The following is a 17997-nucleotide window of genomic DNA, read 5'->3' on the forward strand; positions in this document are numbered from 1 at the left end:
TGGGAGGAGGTGGAAATTTTTTTTTCAATAAAAAATAAAAAAAAACAAAAAAAATAAAAAAAAACATTTTAAATCCAATGCCTACTGTAAAAAAATCATACTGGTCTGGATGATAAAATAGACATAAAAATGAACCAAAAAAGAGGAAAAACTGAATAGGATAATAGGTAATTTAGCGTGAACTTATTCATACTACTACCAATAATAGTGGGTATTAGAATGAATACTTGTGAGTTATTCTTTATGGACAATTTACACTGGTATAGATTCTTGTATATTGATACAAGTTCAAATTATCTTGTTATTTGTTTACAATATTTGTATACCTATGAAAAGTTATTTTGTCAGATTGTATGCATGCATGTTTCTACCTCTGTTTAAGACATTTTGTATACTGATATAATTTTTAGGATATATTTATCATATTGTATTATATAGCCCTACCTCTCTGATCAAGATACTTATACATTGTTTACATTTTGAGGTCACTGTCCTCATTTACTTCACAGTTGTTTGCAGATTATTTAATATTCTGATATGAAGTCTTAGTCTTTAAGTATACAGGTATTAAGTATTATAGGTCAATAGTTATTCATGTATGTTATACATATAGTCAGATTAATTAGGTTCTTTAGATACAGAGAGATTGTATTCTGCCTAGATAGCTAATCTTCAGCCACTTCAAGGATCTGTAGATCATGGCATTTAAATAACTTAGAGTTCTGTTGACATGAGACACGGTTGTTCCTGACAGTACCGATCTATTCCTGAGAGAATGTTGAGCACTTAAGACACTCTACTTGGCGTTTATTTTCTTCTTGGCACAACTGGCCTTTGGGCAAGGAACTGCCTATGCCTTGACCACTGACAAAGTACATGGTGTCTGGACTGAATAAACAGAACACACTCACAAAAAAGACTGCCAAACCTTGCCAAGACAGTACAAAACAGTTCTGAAAATTTTCCTGCTTCTAAAAATGGTCTGTCAGTTATGCTAGGCCTTAGTCAAAGTTGGTTGCTTCAACATTGCAAATGAAACTCTGAGTGATTGCTCAGGCAGCCAGTTGTCTCTGTCATATACTACACGCTTTGGAAGCTGCTTGATTACACTTCCTGCCTACTCAAGTAATATCTCCCTTCTCAGGCCTTCGATGGGGTTAAAGATTAGATAGTCATAGTTACTGTACCCTTATGATCTAGCCAAGCCATTTCCAAAGCAAGACTTAGACTCTTTAGGATAAAATGTTTATTATTAAAACATTTAGCATGTGTTCCTTGCTTAATATTGTTTATGTTGGTTATAATCCTAATTTTATACTTGATATCTGTTCCTAGTATATATGTTTTTTTAAGATTTATTTATTCATTTATTTATGCAGTATCCTGCCTGTAGGCCAGAAGAGGGCACCAGATCTCATTATAGATGGTTGGGAGCCACCACGTGGTTGTTGGGAATTGAACTCAGGACCCTGGAAGAGCAGTCAGTGCTCTTAACAGCTGAGCCATCTCTCCAGCCCCCTATAGCTTTGTATTGACTTTATTTATTTATTTATTTATTTATTTATTTTGGATTTTTTCGAGACAGGGTTCCTCTGTAGTTTTTGGTGCCTGTCCTGGAACTAGCTCTTGTAGACCAGGCTGGTCTCGAACTTACAGAGATCCGCCTGCCTCTGCCTCCTGAGTGCTGGGATTAAAGGCGCGCGCCACCACCGCCCCGCTTTGTATTGGGTTTAAAACTCTCTTATTTATACAAAAGGGGGAAGTGATGGGGAATCTCTGTCAGTCACTGATTTTCAAGAAGTTGGACCAGGTTAGGGGAGTGACCTTTTTGGTACCTAAAGAAAAGCTGCTGGTGCCCAGGGCTTTCTCTCTCTCTTTCTCTCTCTGTGGTTTCTACGCTACACAACTGAGGTTGGACTTCTGGTTCCTGTTTCATGAGTTTTCCACTTATAATAAGAAAATAAAATTTGTTTATCTTGGAGTTAGCCTGGGTTTCTTCAACCTGTGCCATTCAACACACCATCCTCACTGGATCCTCACTGGAACTCCCCTGGGATATCCTGTGGCTGCCCCCAGTCATGGAGATGCTGCGGATCTCCAGGGCCAGTTCCTTCACAAACTCTACCAGGCTCTAGATGTAGTAGATGTTAGGGTGTGCCAACTCAAGGCTATGACCTGGGTGGTAGCTGAGCTGGTCAGTCGGGCCACTGGGGCAGCCTTCCTTAGATGAGGGGGAGAGTGAGATCTACACTCATGCCAGCAGGGTCGGTCGTCCCTCGCCTGTGGTGAGGGATGGAGCCATCTCTCCCAGCTTTCCCAGGGCCAAAGGGTGGGGCTGGCTCAGCATGGCCTCTGATTTCATCATGCATGGTTCTTATAATCCTCTGAGATGACACAGACCCCAGCTGCAGCTAGACCTCAGAACCTACACATGGCCCTCAGCAAGCAGCTGGGGCCCAGATGACACCAAGGCCCGAGGTGGCAGCACAGGCCACCCAGATCTATATGGCCCCTGCTGGAGCATGGACCCCAGACTCCAACCTTGGGGCTCTGCGTGGGCCTGGTGGCAACATGGGACATGGACTTCAACATAGACCCAAGTTGTGAAAGGACCACAGACCCAGGCATGGTCCTTGGCAGTCACCTGGGTCTGCATGTCACCATGGCCTCAAATGGAGGCCATTGGCACAGCTGCTGAGGGCATGGAAGTCACTGGTTTTTAAGTTGGTTTTGATGTCAGGTGGCGGTGGTGCATGCCTTTAATCCCAGCACTTGGGAGGCAGAGGCAGGTGGATCTCTGTGAGTTCGAGGCCAGCCTGGTCTACAAGAACTAGTTCCAGAACAGGCTCCAAAGCTACAGAGAAACCCTGTCTTGAAAAACCAAAAAAAAAAAAAAAAAAAAAAAGAATAAAAAGAATAAAGACTCTTTGCTTTTCCATACTGGACTTGGTCTCCTAGGTGGTTTTGGGGAGACTCCATAATTTGGGCATAACGCTGTGATCAGGTCATGTAAGCTGAAATAAACCCTTTTCCTCCAGGTTGCCTTGGTCATGTTTTTTCAGCACAGCAGTAGAAACTGTGACGAAGACAGGCATTCACCAGGCGAGCCTAGCAGACAGGCTGTGTGGCAAGGCTAGGTCTAAGGACTGGGGATGGCAAAAGCAGAGGAGGTTCCAGGGATTCACCAGCTGAGAAGGCACACACATATGTGCTCTGGACTAGGCTTTTATTGGTTAATGAATAAAGAAACTGCCTTGGCCTGTTGATAGGGCAGAGTAGAACTAGGTGAGAAAACTAAACTGAATGCTGGGAGAAAGGAGGCGGAGTCAGTGAGAAGCCACATAGCTCCGCCAGAGACAGACGCAGGACAGAAACTTGCTGGTGAGCCACAGCCATGTAGCAATACACAAATTAATAGAAATGGGTTAATTTAAGATATATGAGCTAGAAATATGTGTAAGCTAATAGGCCAAGCAGTGTTGTAATTAATACAGTTTCTGTGTGATTATTTCAGGTCTGGGCAGTCAGGAACAAACAAGTGGCCTCCCTACAACAACCTGTGTTTCCAAGCCAAGGTCAGTCACTTGGTGTCTCCTCTGTGAAGTTAGAGATTTGTTTTTCATAGACAAGAAAAGTATATAAACAAACATATATTTTTCTACCTAAGTTTTAAAACATTTTTTTTTTTTTTGGTTTTTTTGAGACAGGGTTTCTCTGGGGTTTTGGAGTCTGTCCTGGAACTAGCTCTTGTAGACCAGGCTGGTCTCGAACTCACAGAGATCCACCTGCCTCTGCCTCCTGAGTGCTGGGATTAAAGGCGTGCGCCACCACCGCCCGGCTAAAACATTTTTAATTCTTCAAAAATTTCATAGATGAAGACAATGGGTTTTTTTTTTGTTTGTTTGTTTTTGGTTTTCTTTTTGGTTTTGGAGACAGAGTTTCTCTGTTCAACTGTTTAACAGTTCTGGCTGTCCTGGCACTTGCTTTGTAAACCAGGATGGCCTTGAACTCACTGAGATCTGCCTGTCTCTGCCTTCAAGTGCTGGGATTAAAGGTGTCCACAGCCAGTCTAGACAATGCGTTTTATTTATCCACACCCAGCCCACCCCTTCTTCTCCCTGGAACACTCCATCCCAACTTCACATCCTTCTTTTCCTTAAATAACCCATTGAATCCCAGTGTGCAAGAAGGTGGGGCCATCCCTGGGAGCATGGGGTTACCTACCAGGGGTCCCACCCAAAGAAAACCGATTTGCAAAATGTGTTTATTCATTAAACCATGATGTAAATTATATCTTTGGTGTAATGTAAATAAGAAGCCCACAGACCGATCAGGCCTGTGTTCCTTGCCAGAGATGTGTCACAGACTCACCATTTCCAGTTCCATTGTCCTCACTGTGGTTCTCAAGGGAGCAGCATGTCACCAAGAAACAGAAGTGGCATTAGAGCCTCTTGATCAAGATGAGCCTGAAGACAGATCACAAGATGGTTTGTTCAAAGACTGGACATTCCTCATCTTAGCGCTGGGCCAGACAGGGTTTTGTTTCTCACCCCCTCGGACTCTGAGTAACAGCAGGTGGCACAAAGCCTAGGGAAATGGAGCCAGAAGGCAGACCTTCCTGCTCAGGACAGCCTGCAGCTATCACTGTAGCCCAATTAGAGGCTGGCCTTGAATTATTAGCCTTTCTTATGCTTTCCAGGCTTGAGACTATGGACTCCTGAGCACTGCACCTCCTTAACCAGGCTCACCTTGAAACAGAACAAATTGTCATTCTGAGATACTAAGGAATGCAAACATTTAATATTTCATAACTTCTAGAAAACTCTCATGTTCTTCCAGGGGCAATTCTTCCTTCCCACAGAGTCAAGTGAACACCGTGACTTTTAAATCAAATTTTTTTGTTTGGTTGTACAACTACCCACTACCCCTTCCAGCTTTGTCACTTAGGAAATTGAGAGTCAGTGGAGTGCATATCACCAAGCCCTGCTGGCAAATCATTCAGACTCCAGGCTGGGACACTCTCTGAAGCTCAGGCTTACTTCGTTTGAAACTTAACTCATCTAGGCGCTCAATTCCTGTTAATTCCTTCTTCCTCCCCACACCGGGGACTGTGGTGTTGGTACCAATGCAACAGTCGTGACAGATCAGTCACAAAGAGCCCTGCATAGTGCCCAGTCCCCAGGGTAAAGCCCTGCTGGGGTGAAGGGCACAGAGCCCAGTCCTCAGGGTAAAGCCCTGCTGGGGTGAAGGGCACAGAGCCCAGTCCCCAGGGTAAGTTCACACCTTTTCTTCACACTGTGCACATTGCCTGTCTCTCAGTACATTTTCAGGCATGATTACTGTGTAGGTATTAAAAACTTCATTCTTGCTTTCACCAAAACTTCCATAGCTCTCCTAAAAATATTTTTTAACCATATTCATATAATTCCTATTCACTCAGTACTGTCTTTGCCCTCTTCTTTAAGGATTAAATGCCCTCAATACAACTTTAGACTTTTAGACTGTAATTTTCTCACAGTAATCACGTGGAGGTTGGAATTATATTCTGGATAATCGTTGCATGTTTGTGCCTTAGCAAGAATCTGGCAGTAAAGGGCAGTTAACTCCTCATTGTTCCAGTGCTGCTACAGATGAAACACAAGCCTTTGCACATATTAGCCAAGCGCCCTACTGCCGAGTCATGGCCCCAGCCCTAAACATTCAATTCTAGGCAGCTGTTCTTCCACTGAGCTGCATCTGTGATGGAGGAAGGTCATTGGTTAATTAATAAAGAAACTGCTTGGCCCTGATAGGTTAGAACATAGGTGGGTGGAATAAACAGAACAGAATGCTGGGAGGAAGAGGAAGTGAGCTCAGACGCCATGCTCCCCTCTTCCAGGCAGACGCGATGAAGCTCCGACCCAGGATGGACGTAGGCTAGAATCTTCCTGGTAAACGCACCTTGGGGTGCTACACACATAAATAGTAAAGGGGAATCAAGATGTAAGAATTAGCCAGTAAGAAGCTAGAGCTAATGGGCCAGGCAGTGTTTAAATGAATACAATTTGTGTGTTGTTATTTCAGGGCATAAGCTGGCCAGGTGACCAGAAGCCAGGCTGTGGGAAGAGGCCCGCAGCTCCTACTACACAGCTGAAATTGTTTCTGAGGCAATGCAGGTCTATGTGGCCTAGGATAGGCTCAAACTCAATACTTTTCCTTCAAGAGTCTAAATTTGGGGGTTACAGGTGTATGGCCATTGTTACCAGCCCAGACACTTTAAAGTATTTTTAAAATATTTTCTGCATGAATGTTTTGTCTGTATATGTGTGTGGACATCATATGAGTGCTGCATGTCCTCAAAGGTCAGAGGAGGGGTCAGAGTCTCTGGAATTGGATTTATGGAAGGTTACACCATCATTGGGTACTGAGAACTGAATCTTTTTTTTGACAGAGTTTCTCTGTGTGACTTCTGGAACCTGTCCTGGAACTTGCTCTGTAGACCAGGCTGGCCTCATAGAGGACTGCCTGCTTCTGCCTCCTGAGTGCTGGGATTAAAGGCGTGTGCCGCCACCACCCAGCACAACGAGCATTCTTTTTTTTTTAATAAGATTTATTTATCACACATATGGTATTCTGCATGCAGGCATGCTTTCATGCCAGAAGAGGGCATAAGATCTCATTACAGATGGTTGTGAGCCACCATGTGGTTGGCTGAGAATTGACTCAGAACCTCTAGAATAGCAGGCAGTGCTCTTAACTCCTGAGACATCTTTCCAGCCCCACAACGAGCATTCTTACCACTAAGCCATCTTTCCAGCCCTGGCTAGGCTAACTTCAAATGAAGGCCAGGCATCATGGGTAAAGTCAGCACTGCTGTGCTCAGCCCTTTCCCAACATCCATATGCTTGCACACTCACGAATGCTCTCGGCTTTGCTATCGACTGGATGGCTGTTCTAGCTGGGGACCACTGGGAAGCAGGCAGAAGGGTTCAATGGAAAGGACTCTCTGTCATCTGAGCAGGGACCAACTGCCCCACAGGGAATCCTGGAGGTCACATAGCTTCCATAGTGAGAGTCAAGAGACTGAAGATGACCAGCCTGGTGCCACTGCAGAGCTGATGCCCTCATCCCATGAGATAGGCATGATATGAGCAAGCATCTCCCTAATAGAGGGTACTTCCCACATTATATGAAATCAAAGGCCTGGGGGCTGGAGAGATGGCTCAGCGGTTAAGAGCATTGCGTGCTCTTCCAAAGGACCTGAGTTCGATTCCCAGCAACCACATGGTGGCTCACAACCATCTGTAATGGGGTCTGGTGCCCTCTTCTGGCCTGTAGGCATATATACAAACAGAATATTGTATCCATAATAAATAAATAAATATAAAAAAAAAAAAGAAATCAAAGGCCTTTCCAAAAGCTGGGAGATTGACCCTTCCATTGGCAAAAGCCCAAGAGTGATGTCTCTATCCCACCTAGTCCTTCCTCCTTTTAGCTAAGGCTGTGCTCCATATACAGCCCTTGAGTATCTTGGATTGGAGGCTGACTTTGATGTGCATTTGGCAGAGACCTTGACAGCCCTGAGTTCACATCCCTCACTTCATAGATGAGAGAGCCATGGCCTACTAAAGGGTGAAGTTGAGGGTGACTGCTGAGATGAGTGTATTCATTTGGCAAATGGTCACTACCGTACCAGCTGTGTTCTAGGCACCAGTGAGAGAATGAAGTCTTGCCTTGGGGAAGGAAACATCTTAGCAGGGAAGATTCAGACAGCTACAGAATATACACAAACCACACAATGACATGGAGGAAAATGAGGCAAGTGATCACAGGGTAGAGAATTTGAGTAGACACAAACTGACTGGATCGAGCCCTGTAGCTGGGCAAAGGCCGTAGGACACAATTAGCTTAGTGAGTCTGAGAAGCTCAGCACTGAGGACCGTGTGACCAGAGCAGAAGGAAGAGAACATGGAGATGCAGCAAAAGAAGGTGGAAGATACAAACGCCAGAAGACACAGATGTTAAATATGCTTTCTTTTTTCCGTGTAATATTTTTTGCTTTGTCAAAAATCAGGTGTTCGTAAGTGTGTGGATTGGTATCTAGGTCTTCGATTCATTTCCATTGGACTTCCTGTTTTTATGTTTTTCTGCCAATACCAGGCTGTTTTTGGTACTGCAGCTCTGAAGTAGAGTTTGAAGCCAGGGATTTTGATGCCTCCAGAAGTTTCTTTATTGTACAGGATTGTTTTGGCTATCCTGGGTTTTTGGTTTTCCATATGAAGTTGAGTACCGTTCTTTCGAGGTCTTTGAAGAATTTTGCTGAGATTTTGATGGGCCTTGCACTGAATCTGTAGGTTGCTTTTGTTAAGACTGACATTTTTATTATGTTAATTCTACTTACCCAAGAGCATGGGAGATCTTTCCATTTTCTCTCTTCTTCAATTTCTTTCTTCAAAGATTTAAAGTTCTTGTCATCCAAGTCTTCCACTTGTTTGGTTAGAGTTACTCTGAGGTATTTTATGTTATTTGTGGCTATTGTGAAGGTGATATTTCTCTGATTTCTTTCTCAGCCTATTTATCATCTGTGTAAAAGAGGGCCACTGATTTTTTTTTGAGATAATCTTGTATCCTGTTACATTACTGAGAGTGTTTATGAGTTGTAGAAGTTCCTTGGTAGAATTGTTGGAGTTGCTTATGTAAACTAATATATTATCAGTAAATAGTGAGAATTTGACTTCTTCTTTTCTGATTTATATCCCCTTGATTTCTTCTTGTTGTCTTATTGCTCTAGCTAGGACCTCAAAAACTATAGCCAGATATGGAGAGAGTGGACAACCTTGCCTTGCTCTTGATTTCAGTGGGATTGCTTTGAGTTTCTCTTCATTTATTTTGATGTTGGCTGTTGGCTTGATGTATATTGCCTTTTTTATGTTTAGGAATGTCCCTGGTATCCCTGCTCTAAGACCTTTATCATGAAGGGATGTTGTATTTTGTTGAAGGCTTTTTCAACATCTAATGAAATTAGCATGTGGTTTTTATTTTTCAGTTTGTTTATATGGTGGATTATGTCGACAGATTTTCTTATGTTGAACCATCCCTACATCTCTGGGATGAAGTCAACTTGATAATGGTGGATGCTTTTTCTAATACGTTCTTGGATTCGACTTGCCAGTATTTTATTTAGTATTTTTTGCATCAATGTTCATGAGTGAGACTGGTCTGTAATTCTCTTTCTTAGTAATGTCTTTATGTGGTTTGGATAACAAGGTAATTGTAGCCTCATGAAAAGAGTTGGGCAATATTCCTTCTCTTTCTATTATGTGGAACCATTCGAGGAGTATTGTTATTAATTCTTCTTTGAAAGTCATGAAGAATTCTGAGCTGAAACCATCTGGTCCTGGGCTTTGTTTGGTTGGGAGACTTTTGATGACTGTTTCTATTTCTTCAGCAGTTATAGGTCTGTTTAATTTGCTTATCTGGTCTTGATTTAATTTTGGTAAGTGATATTTATCAAAAAAGTTGTCCATTTCCTTTAAATTTTCCAATTTTGTGGAGTACAGGTTTTCAAAATATGACCTAATGATTCTCTAGATTTCCTTTGTGTCTGTTTTTATGTCCCCTTTTCATTTTTGATTTGTTAATTTGGATATTCTCTCTCTGCCTTTTGGTTAGCTTGGATTAAAGTTTGTCTATTTTGTTGATTTTTTTCAAAGAACCAACTCTTTGTCTCATTTATTCTTTGTATTGTTTTCTTTGTTTCTATTTTATTGATTTCAGCTTTCAATTTGATTATTTCCTGCCATCTAGTCCTCTTGGGTGAGTTTGCTTTCTTTTGTTCTAGAGTTTTCAAATGTTCTGTTAATTTACTAGTGTGGGATTTTTTCCAGTTTCTTTATGTAGGCAGTTAGTGCAGTTAGTGTTACAAACTTTCTTTGTAACATTGCTTTCATCATGTCCCATAAATTTGGGTATGATTTCTTCCTTGACACATTGATGCTTCAGGTGAGCACTGTTTAATTTCCATGTTTGTGGGCTTTCTGGTATTAGTGTTGCTGTTGGTTTCTAATTTTAGGTGATCCAATAAGATACATGGGGTTATTTCTTTCTTTCTTTTTCTTTTTTTTTTTTTTTTTGTATCTGTTGAGGTTACCGAGTATGTGGTCAGTTTTTGAAAAGGTTCCATGAGGTGCTGAGAAGAAGGTATATTCTTTTATGTTTGGATAAAATGTTCTATATATGTCTGTTAAGTCCATTTGAGTCATAACACCTGTTAGTTCCCTTATTTCTCTGTTAATTTTTTGTCTGACAGACCTGTCCAGTGGTGAGAGGGGAGTATTGAAGTCTCCCACTATTAGTGTGTGGGGTTTAATGTATGATTTAAGCTTTTGAAGTGTTTCTTTTACATATGAGGGTGCCCTTGTATTTGGGGCATAGATGTTCAGTATTGAGATTTCCTCTTGATGGATTTTTCCTGAGACTAATATGAAATATCTTTCTTTGTCTCTTTTGATTAATTTTAGTTTGAAGTCTATTTTGTTAGATGTTAGGATAGCTACATCTGCTTATTTCTTAGGTCCGTTTGATTGAAAAATATTTTCCCAACCCTTTACTCATGGGGCCTTTCCCTAGCACATATATCCCAATGTTTTCTGAAGTATAGCTACTTAACAAAAGATTTCTCGGATAACTATATTTACACTACTTTTCTCGTGTGTACCTACCATTTTCTCAGTTCCATCTGTAATAGAACATTATCCCACACCCATTAAATGGTTTGCTTCCTTATGTTTTTCACATTTTAGGCTGCGGCAAGCCGCTTCCGCCAGCAGAAGAGACGACCACAACAGGATTCTTCTCAGAACACACTTTATTGGAGCGCTTACACTTGAGAATTGAGAGAGGCAAGAAGACCCCGTCCCAGTGGAAGCAGAAGAATATATACGGTGCTAGACAAAGCCCTGACGTGTCATCAACCCAATGGCTCAGGCCAGAATGGAGTGATCGTGCTAAATTATGATTGGCCAGATCGAATGGCCAGATCGAAAGACTCCCCGCGCTAGGGGAACATGCGCACATGTGCACAAGTTGTTTACCAAGTTTAACATGGAACAGCAAATGGCGCCCAGGCTCTGTGCCAACACACCCACGACATGACGGCGCCTTGGCGCGCGCCACATCTCCCCCCTTTGTATTTTAAAGCAGGAACCCGATCCAGTTCGAGACCTCATGATGTCCCCAACGATCAAGGGTTAGGGTGCGCTGTGCACGTCATGCTGTGTATCCTCTCATGTGCAATGGCAGCAAGGCCTATGAGGTGCAAGGACTACCAGCACGTTTTAAAAGACAGAGAGAATAGGGTGTGCCTGTCCCAGTGCAATGTCTTTAATGACTTGGGGTGCGGAGGCCACATCCAGTTATAGGTCATGCTTGAGGCTAGACAGCCTGACCTGAGGGGAGGTGCCATGTTCGAGGGCGGCAAGGGTCTGGACTATAATTGCTTTGTCCCAAGCTTGCCGTGCACGAAATCGGCGCAGAAGCCAAAGGCAGAAAAACACGCCGAGGCAACATATGGCACCGAACATGCCAACCCCCACCCACTCCTTAAAGAAAAAGCGGATTGCAGCCAATCAGTAAATTGTCCAAGGGTCATGGGCTGTACACGAGTATCATTCAAGGTAGCAATCTGCAACAGCTGGTCCTGGATCAGGTTCCCCGCTTCTTTGGACCAGGTGCCGGCAAGGAATTCGCCTAGGATCTTTGATTCGTTTCTGGAATTATTAAAGGAAAGTGGGGTTATGCATACATGCTTTTGGTACGAAATGCAACCCATTTGAACCAGATCAGCCAAATCATCAATTTGACTTTGTAAAAAATCAATTCTTTGATTAGCTGCCACTATGCCTGACAGCATGTGTCTATTTATTTTACTTTGAGTATCCAGCACTGTAGCGGCCTCTGCAACCACATTATTAATGGTATCTGCAGTTTGTACTTGATTGGCCATAGCCACTGCTGCGGTAACCGCGGCAGCCGCTGACACCGCTATCGCTGTTACTATAGCGGCGGTGAGTCCAAAATCCCTTCGTTCTCGTAGAAGAGTAACAAGTGGGAACGCATCAGGATCCGTTTTAACAGGAATTGGCATGAATGTTGGTATCTTCATAACCACTACAATGTTCCATGAAGCATTCCAGCATTGAGCTAGAAAGCAATCGGTACTCCTGCAATCTACCTCTTGGGTAGCATTAGTAATATTAGTTAGCAGAAACACAAAAGGAGAAGGCACACACACTGGTGCTGCCGCCAAGGTAGTATTGGCCAGCTCCTCCTCCTGAAGTACACGAAGTCGCCTACCAAGGGATGTTTCGGAAACTATACCAGAAACATTAATCAGCCGGGTGGTGAGCTTTTGTATTTGGGCTAAGGCGGAAATGTCTGCTGTTGCTCCTGCCTCATTGGAAACCAACCATTGATACCAGGACCACCCATCCCCTATCGTAGAATTTTCATTTGATTGATTATAAAAGTATCTCTTCAGCCGGGCGATGGTGGCGCACGCCTTTAATCCCAGCACTCGGGAGGCAGAGGGAGGCGGATCTCTGTGAGTTCAAGACCAGCCTGGTCTACAGAGCTAGTTCCAGGACAGGCTCCAAAACCACAGAGAAACCCTGTCTCGAAAAACCAAAAAAAAAAAAAAAAAAAAAAAAAAAAAAGTATCTCTTCATAGACGGAGAAAGGGAGAATCCCTGTGAAATCTGCAACTCCTCCCATGTCCTGCCTTGACAGGCAGTATAGGTGGGAGGGAAAGAAAAATCTGGGACAATGTGGGGATGCTTTAAATTCAGTGCTATTATACTCTCTAAGAGAGGGATCTTTCATAGGCACCAACAATGTGGTATTCATAATCAAGGTGGTAACGTTAACTGAAGTCGCATTACTGGATGTACCACCGCCTGATTGAGCACCCTGAACAATCTGATTTAAAGCTGATGCCAATATGCCTATATTCACCTGACTATAAAGCAAGGGATCCATCCAATTAATCAAATTCTTTTGTTTTAACAGAATGCATGGGGTTTTATGTTCTAAGGAAAAACAAAAGGTCCCATTAAGCACAACTTTAGTTAAATTAAACCGTTCTATCTTATCATCTCTTGGGACCATACAAGGGGCTTTCATATCGCATGAGGTGGAAAACAAGGTGGGAATAATAGAGGAATTAGCGTGAACAGGCATAGGTATTGGCCGTGCCCTGGTTACTGCCCACAGTTGCGTCATTTTCATCTTTATCATTGGCATCCACAGGAGGAGAATCAGCACCACGAGGGTCGTCCTCATTGTCCTGTATCCGTTTCAGCTCTCTCGTCAGTCTTGCCGGGACCCAAACCGGTTGTTCCTGGCCGGAGGGCACCACCTGCTCCAAGCATCTGAGTTCTGAATCCTCCCGCTTCCACTTCCACTTCCGGGTTTCGGCACCACTTGCGGCAAGCCGATTCCGCCAGCAGAAGAGACGACCACAACAGGATTCTTCTCAGAACACACTTTATTGGAGCGCTTACACTTGAGAATTGAGAGAGGCAAAAAGACCCCATCCCCGCGGAAGCAGAAGAATATATACGGTGCCAGACAAAGCCCTGACGTGTCATCAACCCAATGGCTCAGGCCAGAATGGAGTGATCGTGCTAAATTATGATTGGCCGGATCGAATGGCCAGATCGAAAGACTCCCCGTGCTAGGGGAGCATGCGCGCATGCGCACAAGTTGTTTACCAAGTTTAACATGGAACAGCAAATGGCGCCCAGGCTCCGTGCCAACACACCCACGACATGACGGCGCCATGGCGCGCGCCACATTAGGCATTAAATGCTGCCTTAAAAGGGAACTTCTAGCATTGATGAATCTCCTAGAGGCATCTTGAATATGAAACCTCTTGATGTGTCAGTAAGATTACACTGATTTTGAAGGATATCCCTCATCAAATATATGGAGTATAACAGTGTGACTCTTGGATCTTCTTATAGACACCAAGACGGTCAGCACATCAGAGGGCTTCCTCAGTTATAAAAGTGCTGGGTTTGGCGACACAAAAAGCCAGCACGCACGTTCTCAGCTGTCTTGCTTTCTGCCCAAGTCCTTTTGTCTTCAGCTGAATGCTTACAATCTACATTTTATTCTAACTCTTTAAAAAGAGAGCAGCGGCTCTTTTCCCATCCACAGTTCACCAGGCTCACTACGGTGCAGTCCCACATTGCTGAAGACTTTTCATCCTTTATGTTCGGACCTGAAATGTGGTTTGAGTGCTCACAATAAATGTTTTACCTAAATCAACAGTCTTCATTTGATGTACTGCTTTGATGTACTGCTTTTTCGATTCCTATTTGCCACAAGTCTTTCTCTTGAGTTTCATGGCTGGTCTAAACCCTGGCATTCACTTTATGAACACAGAAAATGATATTAAAAATACCACCACCCAAGATCAAGCATGATGTGCCAAATTTGGAAATCAGTTAAATCCAACTTGAACTAAAATAAACAAATAACTCCTTAACATTGAGTTCAGCTTTTACACTCTTCCTAAAACCTCACACCTACTTTTTTTCTCCTCCCAGGAAACACTGTCTGAGCTCTACGTCACCATAATCTTCCTATCTTTGGTTCACTTTTCTTCTTACAATGAATGTAAGATAACACCTTTAATCCCAGCACTCCAGAGACAGAGGCAAGCGGATCTCTGTGAGTTCCAGACCAGCCAGGTGCACAAAGCGAGTTCCAGGCAGGACTGCCAGGGCTGTTACACAGAGTTGTCTGTGTGATTACTATTGGCATCACCACCACAGCTATAAAGAATAAACAGGACCATAGCAAGTGTTGAAAACCGATGTTAGCAACTGCTTAACTTTAAAAAGAATGGAAGCGAGAATTTAGGTCCAGGGACTAAGCAATAAAAACATCTAAGTCAGAGGTTCTCAACCTTCCCAATGCTGAGAGTCTTTAATACAGTTCTTCATGTTGTGGTGACCCCAACCATAAGATTAGTTTAATTGTTACTTCACACCTGTAATTTTGTTACTGTTATGAATCATTCTGTAAGTATCTGTGTTTTCCAATAGTCTTAGGCAACCCTTATGAAAGGGTCATTCAACCCCCAGAGGGGGCGCAACCCATAGGTTGAGAACCACTGGATCTAAGTACTATATAGGATTGAAATTTTAACAAATCTAAGAAAATATACTTCGAAGCAGAAACTGGGGACTGTGTTAATAGGAGAACCCTCTTCAGGAACTGCAGAAAACACATGTCTGACTCACAGGACTAACTATCTACAGGAACCATTTGGGTATAAAATCAGCTCAACACAACCAGTACATGATGTGCTCTCCTTGTTGACACCCTTCTGCCATATGCACTGACTGACCTGGGAGGCATCGAACTGAGCCTTCTGCTACGGTCCATGGCCTGAATCTCAGCGCCCACTTAAAGATGAACTCTGCTCCGGTCATGCGGTGTCCTGCAAATGGGAAACAACACATCAGCTTTGTAACGTTCCAAGTGAGGACCACTCACGAATGACGACGGCTCCACTGCAAAGACCGCACTGTGACCAGTGAATCAGAGACTCTCTCCCTGTTCCCCGACAGGACTGCTGCCCTCAAGTGAATCAGAAACACTCTTTCCCTGTTCCCCGACGGGAGTGTGGCCCTCAAGTGAATCAGAAACACTCTCTCCCTGTTCCCCGACGGGAGTGTGGCCCTCAAGTGAATCAGAAACACTCTCTCCCTGTTCCCCGACGGGAGTGTGGCCCTCAAGTGAATCAGAAACACTCTCTCCCTGTTCCCCGACGGGAGTGTGGCCCTCAAGTGAATCAGAAACACTCTTTCCCTGTTCCCCGACGGGAGTGTGGCCCTCAAGTGAATCAGAAACACTCTCTCCCTGTTCCCCTACGGGAGTGTGGCCCTCAAGTGAATCAGAAACACTCTCTCCCTGTTCCCCGACGGGAGTGCGGCCCTCAAGTGAATCAGAAACACTCTCTCCCTGTTCACCGACCGGACTGCTACCTTCAAGTGGCAGTAAGCTGCATGATAAACAACCCAAAATAAAGATCTGGAGACTATTTAAGGTAACAGAAGATAATAAAGAGAAAATACAACCACTGGAAAAACTCCGTTAGAGCACAGGGAACTCAGAAAAGAGATAAAAAGAACCGGTCAGAAACTCTGAGTTCAATTCAAAAAATAAAAAAAGTGGAAAAACAGAGCCAGGCACAGGGACAGAGGCCGTTAATCCCAGCACCGGGGAGGAAAAGGCTGGCAGATCTCTGTGAGTTCAAGGCCAGCTTGGACTACACAGCAAGTTCTAGGCCGACAGGGACTACATAGACCCGCCTCAAAAGAAAGAAATGTAAAAAAGGAAAGACAACCTCCAAAGTAACAAACAAAGACAAAGAAGAAAAAGAGTAAAAAGCAAAGACTCTACAGCTGAATTGATAAGGCAGAGAAAAAATCCAAAGCACAATGATTTCATCTTTAAATAATTGAAGCAGGTGAAGAAATGAGAAACACTTAAGGAATAACTGACCTTTTGATATATACTAATGGACATTAAGGAAGCACACACTAGTGTTATGTTCCAGAAGAGAAAGCACATGAAAATACAGTTTCAGCAAGAGAATTTTATCTTCATAGGAGAGATATACACAGAGAGACTCAAGAAACTCAAGGATCCTCAGTAGATCTAACAATTCAATCAGGGACATTGAAACTAACAAACTTCTTTTCTAGAGAATTGTACAGTCTTGAAGAGGTACGCCTAAATCCCTTATAAAAGGCCCTGCCGACTTCCCAGCTATAACCATACTACCAGTATTACAATGCTTTTTTTCTTGGGGAAGGGGAGTTTGAGACAGGGTTCTCTCTGTGTAGCCCTGGCTGTCTTGGAATTCACTCTGTAGACCAGGCTGGCCTCGAACTCAGAGATCCACCTGCCTCTGCCTCCCAAGTGCTGGGACTAAAGGGGTGAGCCACCACCACCTGGCTTGCATAATGCTTTTAAAACTATATAAAGTAAGTTTAAAGCTACCTTGGGCTACAATAGAGTTTTAAAAGACAAAGAAACAGAGAGAAATGAAGGCTCCAAAATGGCACAGGAATTATACGCTAGTTCTTAGAAAGAAAACAGTTCTGACCTGGAAAGCAGCGTGCTTCTCCTGTGCTTCAGGATGGCCGCACCATAGCCACAGAGGAGATAGGGTGTCCAGGCAGCCACTGACTGTTAAGAGAGGCTTAGCTGAATGCTGAGATGTGTACATGTTTCAAGCTACCTGAGAGGCTGGTGCAGAAAACTGAGTTTGGGGCCAGTCGGGACAAAGAATGAAATCCTGTCTCCAGCCCAGAGTGGGGCATCTTGTTTGTAATGCCTACATTCAGTAACCTTCATCATGTGTTTGAGGCCAAGCTGGGATACCCAGCAAAATCCTGGAGAGGGAGGAAGACACAGATACAGAGCCTAAGACCTTGGGGTGGTGATGAGGGTACACACTCGGGGGTATAGTGGCCCATGACAGTAACCCCAGCCCTCTGGAGGCTGAGGCAAGGGACTGCAAGATCAAGGTCAAGGTGGGCATCAAAGGTCCAAGCCAGCCTATTCTTCAGAGTAAGACCTTATTTCAAATAAATAAATAAATAAATAAATAAATAAATAAAATTAGTCATGGACACAACTGTCTGTAGTCAAACCACAGATCCAGTACCATTGAGAACGTACATGAAAAAATTTGTTAACAAGGGCTGGTGAGATGGCTCAGGGGAGAAAGGTATTTGCCACCAAGTCTGATGACCTGAGTTGAATCCCCAGGACCTACATGATGGAGGGAACCAAGTCCTTCAAGTTGTCTTCTGACAACAACATATTCACCACAGCACACACACCATCTCCCCAATAAATGCGTACCTGGTAAAAAGGCTATCATTAAACTTTTTCAACAAAATAATCAAGAGGAACAGCACATAAAGATTGCAAACT

General features: G+C 43.5%; 1 protein-coding gene across 2 annotated transcripts in view; it reads right to left on the reverse strand.

Annotated features, from left to right (window-relative positions):
- LOC121451515 (zinc finger protein 420-like) overlaps window positions 1–17997 on the reverse strand; it is a 74080-nt gene that overhangs the window by 47482 nt on the left and 8601 nt on the right. The window contains exons 3-4 of one of the 2 annotated variants that reach the window (XM_041657100.1): window positions 15395–15487; window positions 4372–4466 (exon numbers count right to left, since the gene is read on the reverse strand). In XM_041657100.1, coding sequence (XP_041513034.1) covers window positions 4372–4386 — 15 coding nt within the window. In that variant the 5' untranslated portion in view covers window positions 4387–4466; window positions 15395–15487. Of the gene's footprint in view, window positions 1–4371; window positions 4467–11635; window positions 11748–15394; window positions 15488–17997 lie in introns of those variants that run through there. The other variant, XR_005974736.1, reaches the window with a different exon arrangement.

The sequence above is a fragment of the Microtus oregoni genome, unplaced genomic scaffold, assembly GCF_018167655.1.
Source record: "Microtus oregoni isolate MIOR12 unplaced genomic scaffold, Mior012 000008F_ref0000371, whole genome shotgun sequence".
NCBI classification, from domain to species: Eukaryota; Metazoa; Chordata; class Mammalia; order Rodentia; family Cricetidae; genus Microtus; species Microtus oregoni.